Raw genomic sequence first — 26,153 nt, 5'->3', positions numbered from 1 at the left:
TCAGCATGAGATTTGGAGGGGACAGATATCCAAACTATATCACGAGGCAACCACTGATTTGCTAAATATTACTATATTTCTGTCTTTTTTAGGATTTCATATTAGTAGAATTATGCAGTATGAAATCTTTTGTGTCTAGTTTCTTTCACTTGGCATAATGCTTTTGAGATGTATCTGTTGTAGGATATTGGTAATTCATTCCATTTTATTGCTGAGAAGTATTCTGTCATATGGATATGCAACAATTTGTTTATTTAGCAGTTGATGGATATTCTGCTTATTTCCAGTTTTTGGCTATTATGAATAAAGCTGCTGTGAACATACAAGTACAAATCTTCATGTAAATATATGTTTTCTTTTCTCTTGGATAAATACCTAGGAATGGGGTTTACTGGGTCATGTGGCAAGTATGTATTTTTTTTTTTTTTAAGAAACTGCCAAACCATTTTTAGTAGCTGTACCATTTTCCATTTCTACCAACAATGTATGAGTGATCTGGTTGTTCTATATCCTTGCTAATATATTTAGTATAGTCAGTTTTTAAAAAAAATTTGGCCTTCCTGGTGGGCATGTAGTATTATCTCATTGTGGTTTTAATGGACATTTCCCTAATTACTAATGATGTACATCTTTTCCTGTACTTAACTGTCATTTGTATGTCTTCTTTGGTGAGATGTCTATTCCAGTCTTGTGCTCATTTTTGAAATTAAGCTTTAGGAGGTTTTTTTAATATATAAGTTCTAGATACAGATCCCTTTTGAGATATATGTTTTGCAAATATTTTTGTCTCAATCTGTGTCTCAGTGTTCCATTTTCTTCTTTTGAAGAGCAGAAGTTATCAATTTTGATGACATTTAATTTATCAGTATTTTCTATTATGGCACATGCTTTTTGTCTTTGCCTTACTCAAGACCACAAAGGTTTTCTGCGTTTTCCTTTAGAAGTTTTATTATTTTATGTTTTGAACTTATGTCTGATAGATTTTGAGTTAATTATTTTATGTGGTGTAAGGGCCATGTTCGTTTTTCCCCATGTTTGTTCAGTTATTCTAGTACTATTTGCTGGAAAGGTTGTCCTTTCACCATTGAGTAACCTTGGCACTTTTGTAAAAAATGAATTGAACTTAGATTTGTGGACCTCTTAATGGATTCTCTCTCTTGTTCCATTAATCTATATGTTTATCCTTAAGCCGGTATCACAGTGTCATGACAGTAAGTCTTGAAGTTGAAAGCTATGAAAGCTTCTACTTTGTTTTTCTTTTTCAAAATTGTTTTGGCTATTCTAGGTCCTTTGAAATTTCTATATAAAGTTAGAATCATCTTTTTTAACTTCTAAAAAATTAATTGCTAAGCTTTTACTTGGGATAATATTGGATTTATAGGTAAATTTGGGAAGAATTGACATAATAATATTGAGAAGTGGGATAACTTTTCAGAATTTTTAAAAGATTTCTCTCATTATGGGTTTTACACATATTTTGTTAAATTTATTCTTAAGAATTAATATTTTTGATGCTATCATAAATGGTATTTAAAAAATTTCTATATCTAATTATATATTGCTGGTATACAACTGCTTTTTTTTTTTTTTTTTTTGAGACAGAGTCTCACTCTGTTGCCCGGGCTAGAGTGAGTGCCGTGGCGTCAGCCTAGCTCACAGCAACCTCAGACTCCTGAGCTTAAGTGATCCTACTGCCTCAGCCTCCCGAGTAGCTGGGACTACAGGCATGTGCCACCATGCCCGGCTAATTTTTTGTATATATATATTTTAGTTGTCCATATAATTTCTTTCTATTTTTAGTAGAGATGAGGTCTCGCTCTTGCTCAGGCTGGTCTCGAACTCCTGACCTCCAGCGATCCACCCGCCTCGGCCTCCCAGAGTGCTAGGATTACAGGCGTGAGCCACCGCGCCCGGCCTACAACTGCTTTTGATTAATTTGTATCCTGTAATCTTGTAAAACTCACTTATTCTAGTTGCTTTGTAATTCATTAGGATCTTCTACAATCATGTTGTTTGTGAATAAAGATAGTTTTGCTTTTTCGTTTCTAATTCCCATGCCTTATATTTTGTTTTCTTGCCTCATTGCTATTTTAGTTCTATATATACTATAAACCCCATGATACATTGTCATTATTTTTCTTTTAGTAGTTAGTTATTCTTTAAAGAGATTTTTAAAACTGAGAAAAAATATTGTTTATATTTATATACGTATTTACCATTCCTGGTCCTCTATTTTGAGTAGCTTCAGATTTCCATCTGGTATCACAGCCCTTCTTTTTGAAGAACTTTTAACATTGCTCATAGTACATGTCTGCTGGCAATGAAGTTTTTCAGCTTTTGTTTTTAAAATTCTGTATTTCCCCTTATGTTTTGAAAGATATTTCTCCAGGTAAAGAATTCTTAGCTATTTTTTTTAATACTCTAATGATATCTTGCCATTTTCTTCTTCATTACATGAGAAATATTACTATTTTTCTTCATTTCTTCACTTTTTATGTAATGTGTCTTTTTCTTTTTCTTTTTTTTTTTTTTTTTGAGACGGAGTCTCGCTCTGTTGCCCAGGCTAGAGTGAGTGCCGTGGCGTCAGCCTAGCTCACAGCAACCTCAAACTCCTGGGCTCAAGCAATCCTGCTGCCTCAGCCTCCCGAGTAGCTGGGACTATAGGCATGCGCCACCATGTCTGGCTAATTTTTTTTATATATATATTTTTAGTTGTCCAGCTAATTTCTTTCTATTTTTTTAGTAGAGACGGGGCGGGGGGGGGGGGTCTCGCTCTTGCTCAGGCTGGTCTCGAACTCCTGAGCTCAAAGGATCCGCCCGCCTCGGCCTCCCAGAGAGCTAGGATTATAGGCGTGAGCCACCACGCCCGGCCAATGTGTCTTTTTCCAAACTATTTTTAAGACTTTTTTCTAACATATGCAATTATTATTTGTCAATTAAAACTAAAAATTTTTTAGAAGATTTTTTTCTTTATCACTGGTTTCTAGCAATTGATTATGATGTGCCGTGTGTGATGTTTCGTTATGTATATTCTGCTTGGAGTTTATTGAGTTTCTTGAATCTATAGGCTTATATTAATAGTTTTGATTAAATCTTAACCTTTCAGCTATTCTTCTAATCTTTTTTTGTTTTCCCTATGTCTTCTTTTCTTCTTTCCGTTGGAACTCCACTTACACATATATTATGCTGCTTGGTATCGACTTCAGGTAACTGCTGCTTTTGTTCTTTTTTATTTTTTTCTCTGTTTCACTTCTGTGCTTCACTTTGGATAGCTTCTATTGCTATATCTTTGAGTTCTCTGATTTTTTTTCTGCTATCTGCTCTTCATTCATTCAGTTTATCTTTTGATTCATTCATTGTGTTTGTCATCATTTGAATGTGCATGTGGGTCTTTTTTTTTTTTTTTTTTTTTTTTTTTTTTGAGACAGAGTCTCACTCTGTTGCCCAGGCTAGAGTGAGTGCCGTGGCGTCAGCCTAGCTCACAGCAACCTCAAACTCCTGAGCTCAAGCGATCCTCCTGTCTCAGCCTCCCGAGTAGCTGGGACTACAGGCATGCGCCACCATGCCCGGCTAATTTTTTCTATATATATTTTTAGCTGTCCATATAATTTCTTTCTATTTTTAGTAGAGGTGGGGTCTCGCTCTTGCTCAGGCTGATCTCGAACTCCTGAGCTCAAACGATCCGCCCACCTTGGCCTCCCAGAGTGCTAGGATTACAGGCGTGAGCCACCGCGCCCGGCCGAATGTGGGTCTTAATTATATTTCTCTTTCTCTCCTAAACATCATCATGTTTTCCTGGGATATATGGAACATTCTCTTAACTGCTGTTTAAAGATAATTTTCTATTCCATCATTTCTAATGTTTTTGGGAACTTTTGCTGTTTATTCATTTTTCCTGGTTATGGTCACGTTATTTGGCTTCTTTTCATGCTTAGTAATATTTCACTGGATGCCAGACATTGAGAATTTTGTGTGATTAGTTGCTAGGTTTTACTGTACAAGTTGTGGAAATCCAATAATGTTGGGTTTTGTTATGATGTCTAGTTAACTTTCTTGGATTCAGTTGGATTACATTGAGGCTTGTTTTAAAGCTCTGCTAGGGCAGGTCTAGATAAGGCTTCACTGTAGACTAATTTAGCCCTACTATTCAGACGGTACTTTTTTGAAGATTCCCATCCCTGTGCTACATATTACAAGGTGGTTCTTCCCTGCCTGGAGGGAACCCAAACTGTTGCTTACTCTGTGTTAATGCTGGATGGTTCTTTCTCCAGCTGCCGGTAGCTTTTTCTTCCTTGTGTGTGCATCATCTAAGATTCAAGGAGGCCGCTCTGCTGACCTCTGTGGTTCCCTCCCCTGCAAATTCCAACTTCCTAGGCCTCCTGAAACGGGGGTCTCTGTTGCTGGAAGCTGTCTCTGGGGCTCCCCTTCTTTGTGTCCCTACTCTGAGGAGCCATATCCTGTGCTGCCTGTTGTCTGGTGCCTGAAAACTCTTGTTACATTTATTTGTTCTGGTTTTCTGGTTGTGTAAACGGTGAGGGTCAGTCAGGTCCCTCTTTAGCCGTCTTGGCTGGAAGTGGGAGCCTTTTCCTCCTGCCTTCAGTTGCCTCAGAGACCCTCACCTTCCCCTTTGGCTGTATTGTCCTTTAGCCTCCCTCTCAGTAAGTTCTGCATATCCATTAAAAGAAGGCTGGGCTGGCATGTCGAACATTTGAATTCTAAGAATCCCAGTTCTGTTGCTGGTTTTTAGGGCACATCTCTCTACTGGTTTGTCAAGCATGTTCTAAGGCTTCTTTTTGTTTCTTTATTTTACGATTCTACATTATAACATTTTTTTTCCAGTATTTATTTTCATTCATTCAAGTTTCTTTTGAAGGTGTCATTCCTTCTATGAGCTCCTGTTGGTTGAGCGCCTGCTACTTGATGGGTGCTGCCCTGCGCTCTGGGGTCGCAGCGCCCTCGTGGAGTCTCAGTCATGGTGTAATCTTGATCCCTGCAGCGGTACTTCTGGGGCCGGTGTTGGCAAGACAGAGCCCCCGGCTCCCGGAGGGGCTGCAGTGGGAGACTGGCCTTCTCTGGGGGGCAGGGGTGGGCTCTTTTGGACACTGATACCCAAGCTCAGATGGGAGGAGGGGAGTATAAATGAGAGTGTCCCAGGCCATGGGAGCAGCAAGTATGAAATAATCAAGATGAAGGATTTTGGTGCATTTGAAGAACTAAAGGACACTGTAAGGCTTAGAGTCGGAGGCAGGAAGGGTTTCTTTGAAAATTAAAATTAAAATGTAGGTTTCCTCTCTAGCAGTATAGCACAGTGCAATGTCCGGAGTCTTGAGTTCAAATCTTGACTCTACCATTCTCTAGCTGTGTGACCTTCTTAACCTCTCTGAGCTTCGGTTTTTTTTTTTTTTTTTTTTTTTACCAGAGACATTGAGAATAACATGGTCGTTGTTAAGATTTAACAAAGTACTGCTACGCAGAAAGCTGTTAGCATAGTTCCTGGCTTACTGGAAGTAATCAATAAGGATAAATTATTATCCAGTATTTTATGACTTACACCTTTTATTTCCTTGTGTATAGTTAGTATTGTTTTACACAATTAGTGTAGTAGGATTATTAATATTCTCCAGTAACGACTATTCTTTGGTGGAACTAATTGCTAAGTTTCTTAGTTCTCTGACTAAACAGTTTCTTGAAGAGTGTCCGATATTTTTCTGTTACTTTAAAACAAAAGCTCTTAACCCATGAAGTACACAGTGGGCCTTAAAGTATCTTTTGAAACTCCTGATGCTGTATGGAAAGTTTTTTTATAAAAAATCTTTTAAACATATATATTTTTTTGGCACAGAGTCTCACTCTGTTGCCCAGGCTGGAGTACAGTGGCTTGATCATAGCTCACTGTAACCTTGAATTCCTAGTCTCAAGTGAGCGTCTTGCCTCAGCCTCCCAAAGTGCTGGGATTACAAGCGAGAGCCACCATGCCCAGCCTCTGTGTGAAAAGTTCTGAGTGTGTGTGTCCATGGGTATCTTCAGGTTCCAAAACTATTTGTGACCCTCCAAATTTGAGAACCACTGCTTTAAACATCTTTTCAAGTCCGCTCCAGGCTGGATCTGCGGGTGCTCTGTAAATATCTGTGGGATGAAGGCTGCATGTTCCTACTGGGCTCTGAAATGCACTGAGAATAGCTCATATCAGGTGACTTTGGTCATAGGGCTTGGCTGTGATCCAGCGTAGACCTGTTCATCCGAGGCAGTGAGGGTACAGAGAAAGGGCATATTTAATTATGTTGCATATTTTTTTCTACAAATACATAATTCTTTTATTAAAATTCTCTGAGTAAATGTTACACAGTATAAATTTTTCATAAGCTTTTATTACTAGCCTAAAATAATTAGTTGAGAAAAAATGTGGTTGATGTTTCAAAGAAGTAAGAACCTAGGCACAAACTTGTCATCTCTTACTTTAAACTCTTGTCAGTTACTGTCAGAATTGACCTTGGTTTTCCTCTCTGCCAGTAGGACTCCTGCAGAGGAGTCCTACTTCTCATGCCGGTAGGGCTGCTGGCCCAGCTGTGTAGTTTTCACCTCTGTAGTGGGTGCCAAGTAATCTTTCTGGAACTAACAGTTGAGGCAGTTCTCTTGACAAAATAGCCTCAGGGAAGTCCTTGGTAGCCTATTTCTTTTCTTTATTTTTCTAGATCAAAAATGGAAAGGTTAGGTGGGGATAGTAAGGGAAGGGAGGGCTCTGCCAGGTATATTTCTCTTTATTGTGCACAAGCTCCAGCCAGGCCTTCTCTGAAACAGCAAAAGTCCTCTTAACCATTGCACTTTGAGTCCAGGCAGTTCCTACCTGCCTCATCCTTTCAGTGGATGCCCTCTTCCGCAGTCATGGAGTAGGAGGTACCTGCTTAATAGAAAAAGTTGGTTATAGCAGGGATTCTGAAACAAAGAAGGCTAAAACTTTTAATTTTAACCTAAAAATGCATATTCAGGTGCTGATCTTGTCATCTGAACCAAGACCTTTTCTTGGCATACACATCGTCTCCTCTCCTCCATAGACCACACGCATAAGGCCTTGTCTACATTTGTAGGCTCAGTGTCTTGTGCGGGATGAGAAGACTTGTGCAGGCAACGTGCATGGAAGCCCTAACTGTTTTTCTACAGTGTGTTTACAGTATTTTCCACTTGTTTTACCCACTTCTAATTTGACAGCTGTGTTTTAGTAACTCGTCTTTATTGAATCTTTCTGAAGAATTCAAACTAATGTTCAGAAATAACAACTTTCTTTTGACAGTTGTATATCATTGTTTTACACAGTATTTCACTAAAGTACTGAATTAGAGTAGGAAGGACAATGGGCATAGCAGGGCTAGGAGCACAGAAAACTGCCTCTTAGTGAGCAGAGGACTCCTGGAGAGGACAGCTACGCATGAACCTGCTTCTGCTTAGGGCCAGCTAGGTGAGCGACCGAGGGAAGGTCACTTGCCCTCTCTAGGTATTGGTTTGCTCATCTGTAAAATGAAGATAGGAATGGTCTTCACTTGGTTGGGTTGGTATGGGAATTGAATCATGTATACAAAGCACCTCCCTGGCCCCGGCCCAGCCCCATTACATGCGCTGGAAAAATGTAGCCATTATTTTTAATTGTGTTACTATCCCAACAACTTCTCTTACCACTATCATTCCGACAGAGTAGCCTCTTAGCTATGCATGCTCAGTGTGTCCTGGGACTAGTCAATGTGTTTTATAGAGTGGATGCAAAGATTAAGTTAATTTAGTGGTTGGTTAAGAGCTTCTGCTGTTTCGTTGGAGAGCGTCCTTGGTCAAATGCATAGTCTTAAAGTGAATTTATGCATTATGTGTTTAATGAGCATCTACTTAATGTGACAGGGCGTCATGCTAGGTTTGGAAAATCCAACAGTAACTGGACACAATCCTGCCCTTGGGAGCTTCTACTGCAGACAAATCATTAACACTAACATAGCAGGAGATTGGCACAGTTGCCACCACCAGGAGCACTTGAGGTGTGAGGAGAGTGGGCAGGGGAGGCTTTCCAGACAGGCTGCACCCTAGTTGAGACCTGAAGGCTGGATAGGAGAGAGTAGATGGAGAATAGCATTTGCAGAATGCCTTGGGGGTTGAGAGGGCCACTGGCAGTTCCTACAAACCAAAGCATGGGGTGTATCAGAGTTGGCCAGATCTCACAGGTCTTCACATGTGTGAACTTACGTGTTCCAGCATCCTGTCGGCACAAGGGTAGGGTTTTATCCCCACCCTTAAGGTGAGAACATGGAATTGTAGGCAGGTTAAGTGATTTTCTATAGCCACACAGCTAGTAAGTAGTAGTTGTGGGATTCATTCCATTCCAGGTGTGTTTGACTGCTGAGCCCGTGAGCTCAGCCACCCCACTACATTGGAGGGAAGAGCAGGTTTAAAGAGAAAGAATAAGGATAATTGGCTCGTTTTGGGCCTGAGTCAGTTGGAGGAGCCTGTTAGACACATCCGTGTGAAGGGGTCTGGTTGGGTGTAGCCACGCCACAGGGGCAGTGGTGGGAATTGATGTCATGGAGTGGATGAGGCTGTGTGAGTACATTTAGGACAGCCCACATGCCGGGTGGGCTTGCTGTCAGATTCCTGCTAACAGGGTCAAACTTACTTGTTTTAAACCTATTTGGATAGCATTACCTGGCCATTCTTCATGGAGGTGAGTCTCTTTGTCCCCTTGCTTCTGAGTTCCCAGCGGGGGTGTGGTTCCCATTCATGCTGGCGAGAGGTAACTGCATCAGTCAGCATTGAAAGAAAGGCGCCCAGCTTTGCTCTGTGCCTCTGGTCCTTGTCACCTTTCTTCTGGGGTTCTACAACTGCTCACCTCATTTTAGATGAATTCTCAAGTTTGCAGTTCTTAGATGCTTCAGCTAGAAAGGACTATGAAGGTAGAAAGAATGCCACATGGCCATGTCTTTGGTCATGTGTGACTTGTCACAGTTGATGCACACTTGTGAGTACATTTTTTTTTTCTCTTCCCCTTTAGACGGATTTGAAGACTATGGTCCAGATTGTGACAACATGAGGATAACGGCCTTCTTGGACATTCCAGGCCAGGACAACCTGCCTCCACTTACTCGCCTGGAGAAGTATGCTTTCAGCGAGAACATCTTCAACCGGTGAGCTCAGCCAGTCCTTTGCATACTGACAGCCCTGTGTTGTGTTTGGTTTAAGCTGACACTTGTGGCCATCTGTCTGTAATAGCTTTGAGGAGACTTGGGCGTGATGAGGTGGAATACAGGCTATCCTCAGGATGCTGGGATTCTGTCTGAATGACACGATTTTGTTAGGCATCCATTATTTTTGTTGCTGTTTTACTGACCATCTGGTAAGTCAGGAAGGAAAGGTGATGAAATTTCATGGTGTTTAAGTGATGAGAATTGCTCACTGGGTTTCTTTCACATATGCAGTGCTCAAAAAAGTAAAACGCCTTGCTTAATTGAGAAGCTCGGAGAAGCATCAGTTGGAAGCCTCATCTGCTCGCTTTGGTCTTGAGCACACTGTGCTTCCTGGACATGCTCTGTTGTCACTCCTTTTGGACAACAGAGGGTTCAACTCCAGGCTTGGACTGGCTCAGCAGATGACCTTTGTTCTTATTTCCTGAAGAAAGGAGAAACTAAGGCATCTCTTTCCATTTGCACTCTGCCCAAACTTCCCTGAAACCGAAAGCATGCTTCCCTCCTGTCTCAGAGGGGAAGTATTTCTCCTCTTGCTCTGCCCCTTCGACCGATCCTCCATCCCTGCCTCACTGTCTCTCACTGAGACTTTGCCTCCTTCGGGTTTTCCTTGTGTCTTCTGTCTCCTCGCCTGTGATTCACTCCCTTTCTTCTGCTTAGGAACACTGGCTCATCTCTCATTCTGAACTGTCCTCTGAGCTTCTCTAACCATGTATCCCTGCCCACACTGCTCTCTTGTGAAGACTGGGGCTGACACTTGCTGAGTCTCTTTCCTTGCCTTGCATTTACTCTTACTTTTTAAAAATTATATTCTGTGCCAAACATAGCCTAAATCCTTTACATTTATTAAGTCACAGAAAACTCACGATAATGTTACTTACCTGATAAGTCCAATTATTATCTCCATTTTACAAATAGGGCAATGATGGTATTTGAATGGTGTCCTCTGATGAAAAGTTCTTAATTTAAATGTAGTTCACAATTTATCAACTTTTTCTCTTATGGTTAGTGCTTTTTATGTTGTGTAAAAGAAACATTGGCTTCTTCTGAGGCCACCAGATGTTCTCTTGTATTGTCTTCTAGTTTTATTGTTTTGCCTTTCACATTTGGATCTACAATCCACTTGGAATTACTTTTGTTTTGTTTATGATGTGAGGTAGGGGTCAGGTTTTGTTTCCTTCCATGTGGAATCCAATTGGCCCACTGCCATTTATTGAAAGGATTGTCTTTTATCTGCGCTCTGCACTGTCACCCTTGTCTTAAATCAAGTGTCCACGTCTGGACTTTCTGGTCTGCTCTTTTGGTCTAGTTATCTGTCACTGCACCAGTTCCATACTCTCTTCACTATTGTGACTGTATCATAAAACTCTTGTTATCACATAGACTAAGTCAGTCCTCCGCTTTATTCTTTTTCAAGATTGTCTTGGCTGTTCTTGGCCATTTATACTTCCAAATACATTTTGGCACCAGTTCATCAGTTTCTAGAAAAAAATCTGCTGAGATTTTCATTAGACTTGTATTATGTCTATTAAATCGATTTGTAAAGAATTGACGTCATTACAATATTTAATCTTCCAATCCTTCCATTTTTTTAGATTTTCTTCAATTTCTGCGTGTGTACTCATGTCTGTGTGTACGCACACATATATATGCACAAATAATTATAAAACTGTATTACATTCTTTTCTGTTGTAGAGATCTGCATCTTGTTAGATATAGTTCTAGGTATTTAATATTTTATGCTAATGCAAATTGTGTCATTTTTTTAAACTTTCTAATTGTTGCTGATACATAGAAATGGAATCAATTTTTATATTTTTATTTTGTCTTATTATAATAATTATGCTAAGTTCATTTATTAATTTTACTGTCTTTCCTATGGATCCTTTTGGGTTTTCTACATACTATCGTGATGTTTGCGAAAAAGGATAGTTTTGTTTCTTCCTTTCCTATCTTGTTATTTATTTAAGAGACGGGATCTCACTGTCACCCAGGCTAGAGTGAATGTAGTAGCTCCATTATAGCTTACTATAACTTTGAACTCCTGAGCTTAAGCGATCTTCCTGCCTCAGCCTCCCGAGTAGCTGGGACTACAGGCATGCACCATTGCGCCCGGGGAATTTTTAAAAAACAATTTTTGTACAGACGAGGTCTCACTGTGTTGCCCAGGCTGGTTTTGAACTCCTACCCTCAAGCAATCCTCCTGCCTCTGCCTTCCAAAGTGCTAGGATTACAGGCTTGAGCCACTTGTTTTATATTTTTAGTAACCACCCTTTATCAGTTTAAGAAAGTTTACATTTCTAGTTTATATTTCTGGTTTGCTAAGAGATTATTTTTAAATTTTTAAAACTAATTTCACACTTACATAAAAAGTTTCAAGAATAGAATTCTTGTATATCTTTCACTCAGATTCATTAGTTAAGTTTTTGCTACATTATCTTTATCAGTCTGTCTTTGTTTTTATGCTGTTCTTATCTGAACCATTTAAGAGTAAGTTCTAGACATAATGTTGCTTTCCCCTTAAATATTTCAGTGTGTATTTTTCTAAGAATAAAGGCATTTACCATTCACTCATATAATCGCAGTACAATTACCAAATTCCGGAAAATTTAACTGATATAATACTGTTATCAAATATATAAATTTTAATAAAATTTTGCCAATTGTCCTAATAATGTGCTTTATATCTTCTTTTTTGTGTGTCTGTCTTTTGGGTCCAGAATCCAGTCCAGCACCACATATTGCATTCAGTTTTCATGTTTCTTTAGTCTCATTTATTCTCTAAGTTTCTCAGCCTTTTTTTTGCCTCTTATGATATTGACATTTTTGAAGAGTATGGGTCATTTACTTTGTAAAATAAACTTGGTTTACTAAGAGTTTTTTCAATCATCAGTGAGGTCTGATTTTATATGCTTCTTTTATATCTAATGAGATTATCAGATGTTTTTTCCTCCTTTAAAAGTCCTTTTTAAACTTTCTGTAAACTTTAAAACTTCTGTTATCATGAAATATATACATACAGAAAATTGGGTCAATCATACATATAGAGTTTAAGGAATTTTTGTGAAGCACATGCCCATGAAGCCACGTACCGGAGTCAAAACAGTCTTACTTTGCCGACATCCTGAATTACCCTCCCTGCTTCCTGATCTGATTACTTCTTCCTCCCTACCAAGCAATAACCACGGTCTTGATTTTTATGTTAATCACATCCTTCATTTGCTTGCCCATTTTAGCACCATATCTCCCTTCAGATGTTATAATTTAATTTTATTGTTTCTGAACTTGAAATGTGTGAAGTCATATAGGATATATTACTTTATAAATTTTGCATATAGCTTGAGTTTGTCCCTTTTGTATTAAATAACCATGTTCTTGATTATACTAACATTTATGCATCTACTCTTTTTAGAGAAATTTAATTTTTTTGACTACCATGAACAATTTTGCTATGAATAATCTTGTTTGCACTTAAGTATTCATTTCTGTAGGGCATGTGTCCAGGAAAGAACTACTGTGTGATGGGGTATGCTTATCTGCTACTTTAGTAGATAACTCCAGTTTTCCAAAGTGGTTGTATCCGTTTACTCTCCTACCTTTGCCCTATGTTTTACCTGCCAATTGATATTATTAGATTTTTAAATTTTAGCCACTGGTAGTATCGGTAACACTTCATGATTTGAATTTGCATTTTCCTTACTGTGAGTATGAACACCTTTTCCTGTGTTTGTTGAACATCTGTATTTCTTTTTTGTGAAGTGCCTGTTCAAATCTTTCGTTGGAGGGGTAGGGAGAAGATGGAGTGTCTGTCTTTTTCCTATTGATTTGTGGGAGTTCTATATATATTCTAGATTTCAAACCTTCATTAGTTATGTCTGATAAACATCTTTCCTCATTCTGTGGCTTGTGGTTTAACTCCTTTATGATTCATTTTAATGTAGTTAAATTTATCAGTGTTTTCCTTTATACTTAGTGCATTTTGAAGCTTCTTTCTCTATTCTTTTATATTACTTTAAAGGCTTTGGTTTTTCCTTTCACCTGTCTGAAAGTAATTTTGTTTATTTTGTGAAAGATGGGTCAAGCTTCATTTTCCTAGTTGTCACAGTACCATTTATCAAAAGTACATTCTTTCCTCATAGCTTTGGAGTGCCACCTCCGCTATAGTCCAGTCTCTGTTAATGAACAGACTGTCTGGACTCTTTCCTCTCTTCCAACGGTTCATTTGTCTCCCTCTCAGCCAATACTACACTGTCTTGATTACTACAGATTTATAGTAAGTCTTTTTTTTTTTTTTTTGAGACAGAGTCTCACTCTGTTGCCTAGGCTAGAGTGCTGTGGCATCAGCCTAGCTCACAGCAACCTCAAACTCCTCCTGGGCTCAAGCAATCCTACTGCCTCAGCCTCCCAAATAGCTGGGACTACAGGCATGTGCCACCATGGCCGGCTATTTTTTCTATATATTTTTAGTTGTCCAGATAATTTCTTTCTGTTTTTTTAGTAGAGATGAGGTCTCACTCTTGCTCAGGCTGGTCTCGAACTCCTGAGCTCAAACAATCCTTGGCCTTGGCCTCCCAGAGTGCTAGGTTTACAGCCTTGAGCCACTGCGCCCAGCCCTATAGTAAGTCTTGATATTCGATAGAGTAAGGCTTCCCACCTTGTTTTTCTTCTTTGACACGTCTGTCATTCTTGGTGCTTTGTATTCCCATATACATTTTAAATCCAGCTTGTCAGATTCTAACAAAACAAAACACAACACCTATTAGGATTTTGAATGGTTTTGCATTGAATCTGTAGGTCAATTTGGAGAGTATTGTTGTCTTTACAATGTTTAGACTTCCAGTCCATAAACATGATATATATCTTTCTGTTTATTTAGGTTTTCTTTAATGTCCCAATAAAATCTGATTATTTTCTGTTGTGGTTTTGTGGGGTTTTTTTTTGCTGGTATATTTTAAACAAAATCCGAGAAATCATATTTTATCCAGGTAAGGACTAAAAACAAATCTAATGGCAATATCATTATCACGCTCAACAAAATTAATAGTTAACACTTTCCAGTCTACCACTCTGTCCATTTTTCCCCAACTATCTCAAAAATGCCTTTTTTTTGGTTGATTTGTTTGAATCATGATCCAAATAAGGTCCACATATTGCATTAGGTAGATGTGTCTCTTAAGTCTCTTTTTGTTTACAGTTTGTTTTTCCTTTTGATCTTAAACCTCTTTTAATCTCTAATGGTTCTCTTTTTTCGTCTTCTCCCATATCATTTATTTGTTGAAGGGGTCATTATTCTTGTAGAATTTTCCACATTCTGGATTTGGTGGTCATGGTATAATTTGTCCTGTCTTTTCTGTAAATTGAAAATTACATTTGAAGAATTGATTAGATTCTGCTTCAATTTTTTTTAAAAAAAACAATACTTCCTATGTTGTTTTGTGTATTTTTTATTACAAAACATCAGGAAACAATGTCTGGTTGTCCCGCTTTTAGAGATGTTAATGCTGAGCAGTAGGCTCAGTTGTTTTATTCTTTCATTATAAAATTCCTCACCAACCTTTCTTCTGATGCTTTTAGTGGTTACAATTAATCATTGCTTAGATCTTATTTCATTATGAGTTGGAAAATGGCAATTTTCTTTTTACTGTCTGTGAGATCTGTAGTATGGCTCCATTTTCCATCCTGTTATTTGTTACTTATGCCTTTCTCTCTTTCTCCCTACGTGATTCTTACCAGAAGGTTATGAATTCCATTAGTTATTTCAAGGAATCGAGTTTTGGCTTGGATTCTATTGTATGTGTGTTTTCTAGTTCAATAATTTATGCTCTACTCTGTATTATTATATTTTGGGGGGCTTTTGGGAATTTAATTGCTATTCATTTTCTTCTTGTGTAGAATACTTAGTTCTTTATTTTTTTGGCTTTTTGTTAACATCTGCATTTTACATTGTGCAATTTCCTCTTAAGTACTATATTAGATGCATCAAGTTTTAATATATAATATTTTCATTACTTTCCAATGCAAGCGTTTCTAATGTTTCTAATGAGTTCTCCTTTGATTATTGAGTTATTTAGAAGTGTTTCGTTTAATTTCCAAATATTTGAGGCTTTTCCAGATATCTTTCTGTTATTGATTCTTGAGTTAATTCTTTCATGGCCAGAGAACATACATTATATTATTTCTCCCTTAAATTTATTGAGATTTGTTTTATGACTCAGAATATGTTGGTAATACTATTCCATGTACACTTGAAAAGAATGTGCATTCCAATGTTTTTGGGTAGAGTATCTTAATAATATCATTTAGGTTAAGTTTGTTAAAAACATTGTTCAGATCTTCTATATTTTGTTTATTTTCTGTCTGCTTGTTCTGTCAATTACCAGGAGAGAAATTTTGGCATGTGCAACTATAATTGTGGATTTATCTTTTTTTCCTTTTTATTTCATATATTTTATATATTTTGAAGCTTTGATGTTGGTTGCATACACATTTAGTATTCTAGTTTTTTTAATAAGTTGATTTCTTAATTACTGTGTAATGTCCCTGTTTGTCTTTGGCAATGTTCCTTTATTCCTTTTTCTGAAGCTTACTATATCGTTTGTTTTTTCTAAGAGATGAGGTCTCCCTTTGTCACCCAGGCTAGAGTGCAAGTGGTACAATCATAGCTCACCGCAGCTTCGACTCCTGGGCCCAAGTGATCCTACGGCCTTAGCTTCCTGAGTAGCTGGGACTACAGGCTCCTGCCACCATACCCAGCTAATTAAAAAAAAATTTTTTTTATAGAAATGGAGTCTTATTATATTGCCCAGGCTGATCTTGAACTCCTGACCTCTAGTGATCCTCCTGCCTTGACCTCCTAGAACGCTAGGATTACAGACATGAGCCACTGTGCCTGGCCTCTGTGTCTGATATTACTATGTACACTCCAGCTTTCTTTTGATTAATGTTTATATAGTATATTTTTGTCTACACTTTTATTTTTAACCTATTTATGTCTTTAAGTTTAAAGTGTGTTTATTATAGAAGGCATATGGTTGAGTCTTGCTTTTTTATCCAATTTAGCAGTCTCTGCCTGTTAATTTGAACGTTAAAATCGTTTACGTTTGATGTTACTATTGATTTGGTTTGTTTAAATCTACCATCTTGCTGTTTGTTTTCTATTCATCTCAACTGTTTTTGTTTTCTCCTTTCCTGCCTTTCTAAAATATTTTTTAAAAATTCCATTTTTCTCTGCTATTGGCTTATTAGTTATACAGTACCTCTTAAATTTTTTTTTGGTTGTTCTAGGGATTGCAGTGTACTTTTTCCATTTATCATAACATATGTCCAAATAAAATTATACTGCTTTGCATACTGTATAGTGTGCAAGATAGAGCATTAGAACCTTACAACAGTATACTTCCATTTCCCCTCCCCTAACTTTTGTGCTCTTGTTATCCTGTATATTACTTCTACACATGTTACAAATTCTACACTACCTTGTTACTTTATTTGCTTTGGGCAATCAACTATCTTTTAAAGCAATTAAAAGTTGAAAATAAATTTTTTTAATATTTGCCATCATTTTTTACCATTTTTTGTGCTTTTTATTTATTTTTGTAAAATGTCCATTTTCATCAGTTATCCTCTTTCATCTCAAGAACTTTCTTTAACAATTCTTGTTAGTACAAGACTGTCGTCAGTGAATACTCAGCTTTTGTTTGTCTGAAAAAGTCTTTATTTCATCTTCATTCTTTCTTTAAGAGACTTTATTTTTTAATTTTATTTACTTATTTTAAGATGGGGTCTCGCTTGTCACGCAGGCTAGAGTGTAGTGGCACATTTATAACTCACTGCAACCTGGAACTCCTGGGCTCAAGTGATCCTCCTGCCTGAGCCTCCTAAGTGGCTAGGACTATAGGCGCATGCCACAACACCTGGCTAATTGTTTTTTCTTTTTTTTCTTTTTTTTTTCAGAAACAGGGTCTCGCTATGTTGCCCAGGCTGAATAGACTTTATTTTTAAGAGTAATTTAGGTTTCAAGAAGAATCAAGTGGCAATTACTGGGAGTTCCCATATTCTTTAACTGTTCATGCATGGCCAGTGTTTCCACTAGACCTTTAGCATGACTGGTTACACTTATTTTAAAGTCCTTATCTCATCCTTCTGATGGCTGGGTCTCTGCCTAACTTCTGCTCATCCTCACATTCCTCTTCTCCCTGGCTAGCCTCTCCACATTCTTCTCCCTTCTGTAGTGTCCTGTAGGCACTCTCGCACAGATCTTGTCTCTGTTGGTCGTCATTGATTTTCATGCCCACTTCGGGGCTTAGATGGTAAGCTCTTAAGGGCAGGGTGCGGCCCATGCTCATCCTTGTATCCCAGGCTTCCCGCACTGAATGTGGAGCTGGTTGTGTTCAACACATGATTGTATCTGACTGAGTGAGTGAGGAAAAGAAGGAACAAAAACAGGAAGGACTACTTCCATGCTTATATTAATATTCCCAGGGAACATTAGTTATGTTGCCATATAAAATTGGTGCATTCTCTTTATATTTAAAGAAAATTCACAAAAATATTACATGCTTATTGAAATGTTTAACAATTGCAGGAGTATAAATAGAATTCCTCCCCCCCCTTCCCTGCTGCAATCTTGGTAAGGGCTGTGAACAGTTTGGTGTATATCCTTCCAGACTTTTTCCTAAATAAATATGTACATATGAATGTATTTATGTGCACATGTATTGCACACACGTACCTCAATATAATTTGTGTTAAGAAATGGGCTCATACCATATGTAAAATTCTTCACCTTTTTTCATTGAATGTATCAGGGACATCTTTCTAGCTTAGTACGTATCTAGAGTACCTTTACAAATGGTTGTATGGTATGCCAAGGTGTAGATATATCATGATTATCGAAGCTTTCCTCCATTGTTAGATACTAAGTTTGTTTGCAGTTCTTTGCTTGGATTGTAATACAATGGCTGACACTCCAGAGGGCTGACTGTGTGCCAGATACCCTGCTACGAGCTTACCGCGCAGTATCTTGTTGAGTCTCCTAACGCTCTTACAGGTAGGCCTGGGTAATCTCTTCAGAAGGCTCCTTTCTTTCTTCATCTCATTAACACAGCTGATAGTGAGAAGTATTGAGGCTGGTGCTTCTGGACTCTGCTCATCCCCTGTGGTTTCTCCAGGTCATTCCAGTATAAAGCAGCCAGCTTTTCCCAAGTGTTAGTTCCAAAGCGCCAATTTGTTTGAGTCTTTAGCTCTCTTGTGTTATGTATTCACTGCAGTGGATTTTTCCCTGCATCCGGGGCCTTCCCTCTCTTATCCCTTTCCTTTCTTTCCTTTAGAAGGTAGGTCCCTCGTGGCCACTTGAGCCTGGAGGCAGATTTGTCTATCCATTCTAAGGCCCTAGAAGCAGATTGGGGAATCCTAGTTGCTTGATTTCCCAAGGGACACTGACATGAATGTGGTCCAGTGACATGTAATCAGCGACTTTCTCTGTAGTGTCTGTTTTCACTTTCCTAAACATCCTGGCTGCCAGATCTCGACCTTTTATCCCAGAGGTGGCATAAGTCTCTCTGTGGAAAGGATAGATTTCCTACAGTGTGCTGGGCCTAAGGACTGCCTCTTTGAATTCCACGTTTCTAGTCTTTTCTTACATATCAAGGAGGGTTTTCAACGTTAGCTAATTCTCCTGATGCATGCATGTCCAGTACGATATGCATTGTTCCTGGACTGTCAGTTGCTCAGGGGAACAGAGAGAGGCAGGTGAGAGTCTCTTTCCACTTGCTCAAAGGAAGCCATCAGAACCTCCAGTTCCTCTTCCTGCACACTGAGGCTTCCAGGCTACCACAGGCTACTGCTGATGGCCCTGACTTTTCCCCCTCATCAGTGTCTGTGTTTAAAACAGCTTTATTGAGGCATATTTTACATGCAATAACATTGACCCACTTAAAGCATCCACTTAGATGAGTTTAGGTAGATGTGTATAGTCATACAACCATCACCACAATTGAATTGTCATCCAACAAGTTCCATTGTTTGTCCCTTTTTTTTTGAGACAGAGTCTCACTCTGTTGCCCGGACTAGAGTGCTGTGGCATCAGCCTAGCTCACAGCAACCTCAAACTCCTGGGCTCAAGCGATCCTCCTGCCTCAGCCTCCTGAGTAGCTGGGACTACAGGTATGTGCCACCATGCCTGGCTAAATTTTTCTATATATTTTTAGTTGTCCAGCTAATTTCTTTTTATTTTTAGTAGAGACCGGGTCTTGCTCTTGATCAGGCTGGTCTCGAACTCCTGAGCTCAAATGATCCACTCGCCTCGGCCTCCCAGAGTCCTAGGATTACAGGCGTGAGCCACCGCGCCCAGCCTTGTCCCTTTGCAGTTAGTCCCTCCCTCCCCAACCACCATGGGCCCAGGTAACCACTGACCTGGTTTCTGATGTTTTCAAAAGGTTTTGCCTTTTCTAGAATTTCATATAAACAAATCATATGGCATTTAGTGTGACATGTTTACTTCTTTTCCTTAGCAAAATGCATTAGAAATTCATCCCTATTGTTATCAGCAGTTCATTGCTTTTTATTGCTGAGTAGTAGTCCATTGTATGGATGTTCTGCATTTTGTGTACACATTCACCAGTTGATGGACACTGGGATTTTTTCCATTTTATGGCTATCATGAATAATGCTTATGTGAACATTTGCATACAACTCTTTGTGTGGACATACATTTTCATTTCATTTGGGTAAATACCTAAGAGTGAAATTGCTGGATTGCAATGAGAAGTGTACATTTAACTTTTTGAGAAAGTGACAAACTATTTTCCAAATCACCTGTGATATTTTGCATTCCTTACAAGGTATCTGTGGATTCCTGCTACTCTGTTTCTTTGTCAGCACTTGGTATTGTCATAATAATTTTAGTTCTTCTAGGGGTTGTAGTGATATCTCATTACAGCTTTTTGTTTTTTAGTCTTTGTGTTTTGTCTTTAAATTTTTTATGTTGAAATTACTTTAGATTTGCAGAAGAGTTGTAAAGATAGCAGAGAGTTCCCTTATACCTTTTGCCCAACTTCTTCTAATACTGTGGCTCTTAACCAGGGTTGATTTTGCCCCCAAAGTGCCTTTGACAATGTCTAGAGATATTTTTGGTTGTCATGACTTGGTGGGCAGGGGATGCTACTGACATCTTGTGGGTAGAGGCCAGGGATGCTTTTAACCACCTTACACTGCACACAACAGCCCCCACAGCAAAGAATTACCTGCTTCAAAACATCAGTAGTGCGGAGGTCAAGAAATCCTGCTCTAATGTTTACGTCTTAAATAAACATGGTACATTTATCAAAACCAAGAAATTAAAATTGGCATTGGTACAATACTGTTAACTAAATTACAGATTTTACTTGGATTGCACATCTTCCATTGATGTTCTTTTTCTGTTCCAGGCTCCCGTCCAGGGCACCACATTGCATTTATAATTGTCGTGTCTCATTAGGTTCCTCCAATCTATGACAGTTTCTTGGTCTGTCCTTTCTTTTGTGACCTTGACAGTTTTGAAGAATAATGATCAAGTGTTTTGTAGAATATCTGTCAAGTTGGGGTCATTTCTTTTCTTATAATTAGACTGAGGTTATGGATTTGGAGGCGAATGCCCCTCAGGTGATCCGCCCTTCACATCGCACTGGATAAGGAGCTCCGTGACGTCATTGTTACTTGTTACTAGTAATGCTGACTGTGATCATACGATAGGGTGGTGTCTGTCAGGTTCGTTGTGATTCATAGTTTCCTAAAGACTAGCGATGTTGAGAAGTTTTTCTTGTATTTCTTGGCTGTTTGTATATTTTCTTTTGTGAAGCTGTTAAAATCTTTTGCACTTTTAAAAGATAAAACAACTTTGTTGAAATTGAACTTACATATCATATAACTCATTACCTTAAAGCATGTAAGTTGATGGTTTCTAGTATATTCACAGGATTGTGCATCACCACAGTGAATTTTAAAGCATTTTTTGTCACCTCAGAAAGAAATCCTGTTCTCATTAGCAGTCCCTTCCTGTTCATCCCCAATCCCCTAGCTCTAGGCAGCCACTAATCCACTTTTCTCTCCATTGATTTACCTCTTCTAGACATTCTATAGAAATGTGATCATACAACATGTGGTCTCGTGTGGCTGCTTTCACCAGCATGCTGTTTCCAAGGTCCATCCGTGCTGTAGTGTGTGTCAGTGCCTCATTCCTTTAATTAGATTCCATTGAATGGATCTTGACGCATTTTGATAATCCACTCATCAGTTGATATTTAAGTTATTTCCAGCTTTGGGCTATTAATAATGCTGCTGGGATAATTTATGAACACATTTTCTTTTAATTGGGCTTTCTGTCATATTACTGAATTGTAAGAGTATAAGAGTTATTTATATATTGTGGCTACAAGTCTTTTGTCAGATAGTATTATCTCCTGTGGCTTTTTCATTTTTTCAATGATGGGGTTTGGGAAGCAAAAGTTTTTAATTTTGATGAAGTCCAGTTTATCAGTTATTTTATTTTATGGTTTGTATATTTTGGCTCCTCAGAAATATTTGCCTAACCTAAGGTCACAAAGATTTTTTGCTGTTTTTTTTTTTTTTCTTTTCAGGAAGTTTTATGTCTTAGCTCTTACTTTAGATCTGTGATCCATTTTGAATTAATTTTTGTGTATAGCATAAGAGTCAAGATTCATTTTTTCCTCCATGTGACTGTTTATTTCTAGCACCACTCTTTGAAAAGACTACCCTTTCCCTGTTCACCTTTGTGAAAAAAGTCAACTTGATGATAAATGTGTGGGTCTGTTTCTGGACCCTTGCATTGTCTTGCCTCTTGTTTGTCCTTACAGTTCTATTGGTTTTTGCTGCATGTATTTTGAAGATCTGTTACTAGGTAATAAACACTTAGGATTATTATGTCTTCATGAGTTCCCCCCTTTATCATTTTGAAATGACCTTCTTCATCCCTGGTGATATTTTTTGTTCTAAAATCTATTTTGTCTGATATTAATATCACTAGCCCAGCTTTATTTTGCCCATTGGTAGCATAATGTATCTTTTTCCATTCTCTCACTTTTAACTTATTTGCATCTTTATATTTCAAGTGTGTTTCTTGTAAACACTGTGTAGTTGGGTCTTGCTTTTATATCCATTCTGTCAATCTTGGTCTTTTAATCGGAATGTTTAGACCATTTACATTTAATGTAATTATTGATGGCACTAGGTTTAATTAAGTATGTCATCTTGCTGTTTATCTTCCATTTTTTCACATCTGTTTTGTTCCCTTTTTATTCTTTATCTGTCTTCTCTTGGATTAATTGAATTTCTTGGTGATTTTAGTTTGTCTTTTTAGATAGCTTATTAGCTATAACTCATTGTTTTGTTATTTTAGTGGTTGCCTTAGCATGTATAGTATTTATATTTAACTCATCACAGTCTAGTTTCCAGTGATATTTTACTACTTCATGTATGGTGTAAGAACCTTATAATAGTATGCCTTCTTTTCCTCTCTATATGGTTTTTTTGTCTTGTATTTTACATATATATGTTATAAATCTACAATACATTATTATTTTCACTTAAACAGTTAATTGTTTCTTAAAGAGATTTAAGTAATAAGATAAAGCTTTATATATCTACCCATGTAGTTACCATTTCTGGTGCTCTTTGTTCATTTATGTAGATTCTGATTTTCATTAGGTGTCATTTTCTTTCTACCTGAAGGATTTCTTTTATCATTTCTTGTAGTTCAGATCTGCTGGTGATGGATTCTTCCATTTTGAATATCTAAACAAGTCTTTATTCACTTTTGATTTCCTGTCTTTGGGTGGTCCAAGGCCAGCCACAGTCCACATTGGTTTCCTGAGCTTGTGGGTCCACTCTATCAGAAGGCCCCACCTTAGGGTGCCACTCCATTGACCAGAGGGGCCCTTCAGCTTGTTCTTGGGTTAGCTATAGCAGAGATCCTGAAGTTTCTCCTCAGTAGGCCTTCAGTAGCTCAGATCATGTTTATGATGGGATATGGTCACTTGGTCCCACAGTGACAATCATGTTTTCTCCCTTAACGGCCAGAGCTTCCTCTGGAATGCCTGAGTGCACTCAGTTCCTTCGTTGTTTGCCACCTTGTGGTGGAACTGTCCTTTGCCACATCCAGGACTGCTCCTCAGCAGCAGGCTGACCTACTGCTGTCCTGTGTGCTGCTTCAGGGGACTTGGGGGGCTTCTCTTTCCTTTCAGTAGCTGACTCTGTCCCATGAGTGAGGTCTCCCCAGCTCTTTCTTTCCTTGTTCCCCTCAAAATAGGCATTTATAGATCCCTCTCATTTTACAAGTTATATGGCTAATCAGCACAGGAAGATGGGAAAGTAAAAATAACAAACATGGAGAAATGTCTGAATTTAAAAAAATTCTTTCAAGAACTGTAGTTCTTCATTCAGTCGTTGAGAGGGCCATCGGATGCCTCTTTGGATCTTTTCCTTTTGCATTTATTGGTCACTGAATTCCTTCCCACTGTCCTAGGACTTTTCTCCAAGACTGCCTAGGCCTGAAGAACCAGTCAGAAAAGAAGAAAAAGATTTTCCCTTTTCACAAGTGGCCAGTTTCAGACTCTGAAAACTGCTGGACTGGAAGATGTGGGTCCCCATTCTAGGATTTTGATCTCCATTGGAAGGATCATCTTTGGACGCTCCTTGCCAGCCTCTGTCCTCCTTGTGGACATAGGTTGCTTACTTTCCTTTGCACTGTGGTTGTATTAATATTACCTGCTCTTAGCACAACTTAGCAGTCCTTCAGTCAGTGTTGCCCAAATAACCGTATGGATCATTTCTTATCTCCATAGTCAGATTATTGCCAGAGGGCTACTCGATATCTTCCGGGACTTCAGTAACAATGAAGAAGACTTCTTAACAGTAATGGAGATTGTAGTCAGATTATCAGAAGATACAGGTTTGTATAAGTATTATATAATTTATTTTTTACTTAATGCATTTCTAAGAAATTGTATATAATCAATGATAGCTAATTTAAAATACATGTTTATAAAGTGATAAAGTTTAAGCATTGTCTAACCATGAATGGATTTTGTCATGCCAAGTGGGCATCTTATTTGAATATGACTCAAATTGTCCTTATTTTTAGAAAATTAGAATGACTAATGGCTCTGAGTGCTATTTGTCCCGGCAGTTAGGCCTTTTGTATTTCTTAAGCTTTATCTGACTATTGGTTGCTAAGAAATGCTAAACTAAAAGAAGTCTTTTGGATTAGAACAATTCCAGTCATTAGTTTCTTTCACCTATGATCTTTGTAGGCTAATCTTGATTTTCCTTTCTCTTTCTACTTCTCTGTGATTGCTATTCTAGAAGAAAAGCACATTGCTGTACAGCAGACACTATGACGTTATCTCCCCCCACAAAGATGAGTCAGATGAATTAGTGGTGGGGTTGTTAGTACTGACAGCTACTCTATCGCCCTCCACTTCCCCGCATTCATAATGAATGGTGAGCAGCTTCAGAAAGTTTCGGAAATTTTAGGCCTGAGAATTTGATCATTTTAACTGAAAATAGAAAAATAACCCTTCCCTATAGCTCCCATATTTATTTAAAATATTCATATGAATATGACACAATGCTTTTAAAAAGGCCCAAGTGGATGTTTTGAGTCTTTACTCATTTACTCTCTTTGTAAATGAGTCACCGTTTACAGTGCTGCAGCAATTATATATTTGTGTTAAATTTAATGTGGTATATGGGAGCTAGAGCCGCTCTTTTGTTTAATGCTTTGCCTTAGAAATAATTGGGATGCGTGGATTGTGGGGGAGTGCATTTATGAAAGAATTATTTATAATGTATACATTCTGGCTAGAATTTAAATAAGCACAACCCATAGGTCTGGCATATAAGCCATTAGTTGTAATGGCTTTTGGACGCTGGCCCAGCATGCAGACTTCTTGCTCCCTCCTCGATTTATATATGGCTTGTTATAATAGAGTTGTCATTCTCTCTTCTTTTTATGTTTTTATATTGCCGTATAGCTTATTAGCTTTTTAAGCCTGTCTGTAGCATAAATACTCTAAATGGGAAATGATTTTTAAACTGCATTTGTCTAATTTCCTTGATGAAGTATTTTAGTAAGAAAAGCTAGAAACTATCAGTATATACTATATAAGATGCTTGGTTTATTCTTAATATAATTCTTTTTTTTTTTTATTTTTTTTATTTTTTACTGCTGCAGAGCCCACAGTGCGGACTGAGCTGATGGAACAGATTCCTGCTATTGCTGTTTTTTTACAGGAAAACAGATCAGATTTTCCAGCGGTGTTCTCTGAATATCTCATACCTATTGTAGTGAGGTACCTCACAGATCCAAACAATCAGGTTTGAAAAATTGTAACCTTCAGATCTCTTTAGCAGTTCTGTTTAGTCTTATTTTAGCCGATTTACGTAATTCCAGAACAGCTTCTTAAGAGTTAAGTGATGCAAGAACAAAAGGTCTGTTTGTGCCCAGTTCCTCTAATCATGTAGGAAGATAGACAGCACTCATTCTTATCATGAGCGATTTCTTTTTTTCTTTAACTTTTTATTATGGAAATTTTCAAACACACGTAGCAGTAGAGAGAATATTAAAATGAATGCCCATGTGCCCTTCTCTCAGCTTCAACCATCATTAACATTTGACCAATCGTTTTATATTTATCTTACCCAGATAACACCCAACCCAGATCAAAGCAATTCCCGGACACCATATCATTTCAACTGTAAATACTTTTTGTCTAAGACTGAAGATTCTTTTTAAAAAACATAATGACAGGATCATTATTGCAAGTGTAAAAATTATCAATAGTTATTTAATATCATCTAGTATCTAGTCATTGGTCAAATTTTCCTGTTTTCTCATAAATGTGTTTTTTGCAGATAGTCTCTTCCAACCAGGATACAAACAAG

At 38.0% G+C, this 26,153-nt stretch overlaps 1 protein-coding gene across 1 annotated transcript in view; it reads left to right on the top strand.

Moving 5' to 3' along the window:
• The window catches only part of LOC138400579 (serine/threonine-protein phosphatase 4 regulatory subunit 1-like), an 81,093-nt gene that overhangs the window by 18,400 nt on the left and 36,540 nt on the right, over window positions 1-26,153 (top strand). Inside the window, exons 3-5 of the mRNA XM_069495541.1 lie at window positions 9,026-9,158; window positions 24,053-24,159; window positions 25,444-25,586. Coding sequence (XP_069351642.1) covers window positions 9,026-9,158; window positions 24,053-24,159; window positions 25,444-25,586 — 383 coding nt within the window. The remainder of the gene's footprint in view (window positions 1-9,025; window positions 9,159-24,052; window positions 24,160-25,443; window positions 25,587-26,153) is intronic.

This window comes from Eulemur rufifrons, chromosome 20 (assembly GCF_041146395.1).
Source record: "Eulemur rufifrons isolate Redbay chromosome 20, OSU_ERuf_1, whole genome shotgun sequence".
Lineage (NCBI taxonomy): Eukaryota > Metazoa > Chordata > Mammalia > Primates > Lemuridae > Eulemur > Eulemur rufifrons.
This window is presented reverse-complemented; position numbering and strand designations above follow the sequence as displayed.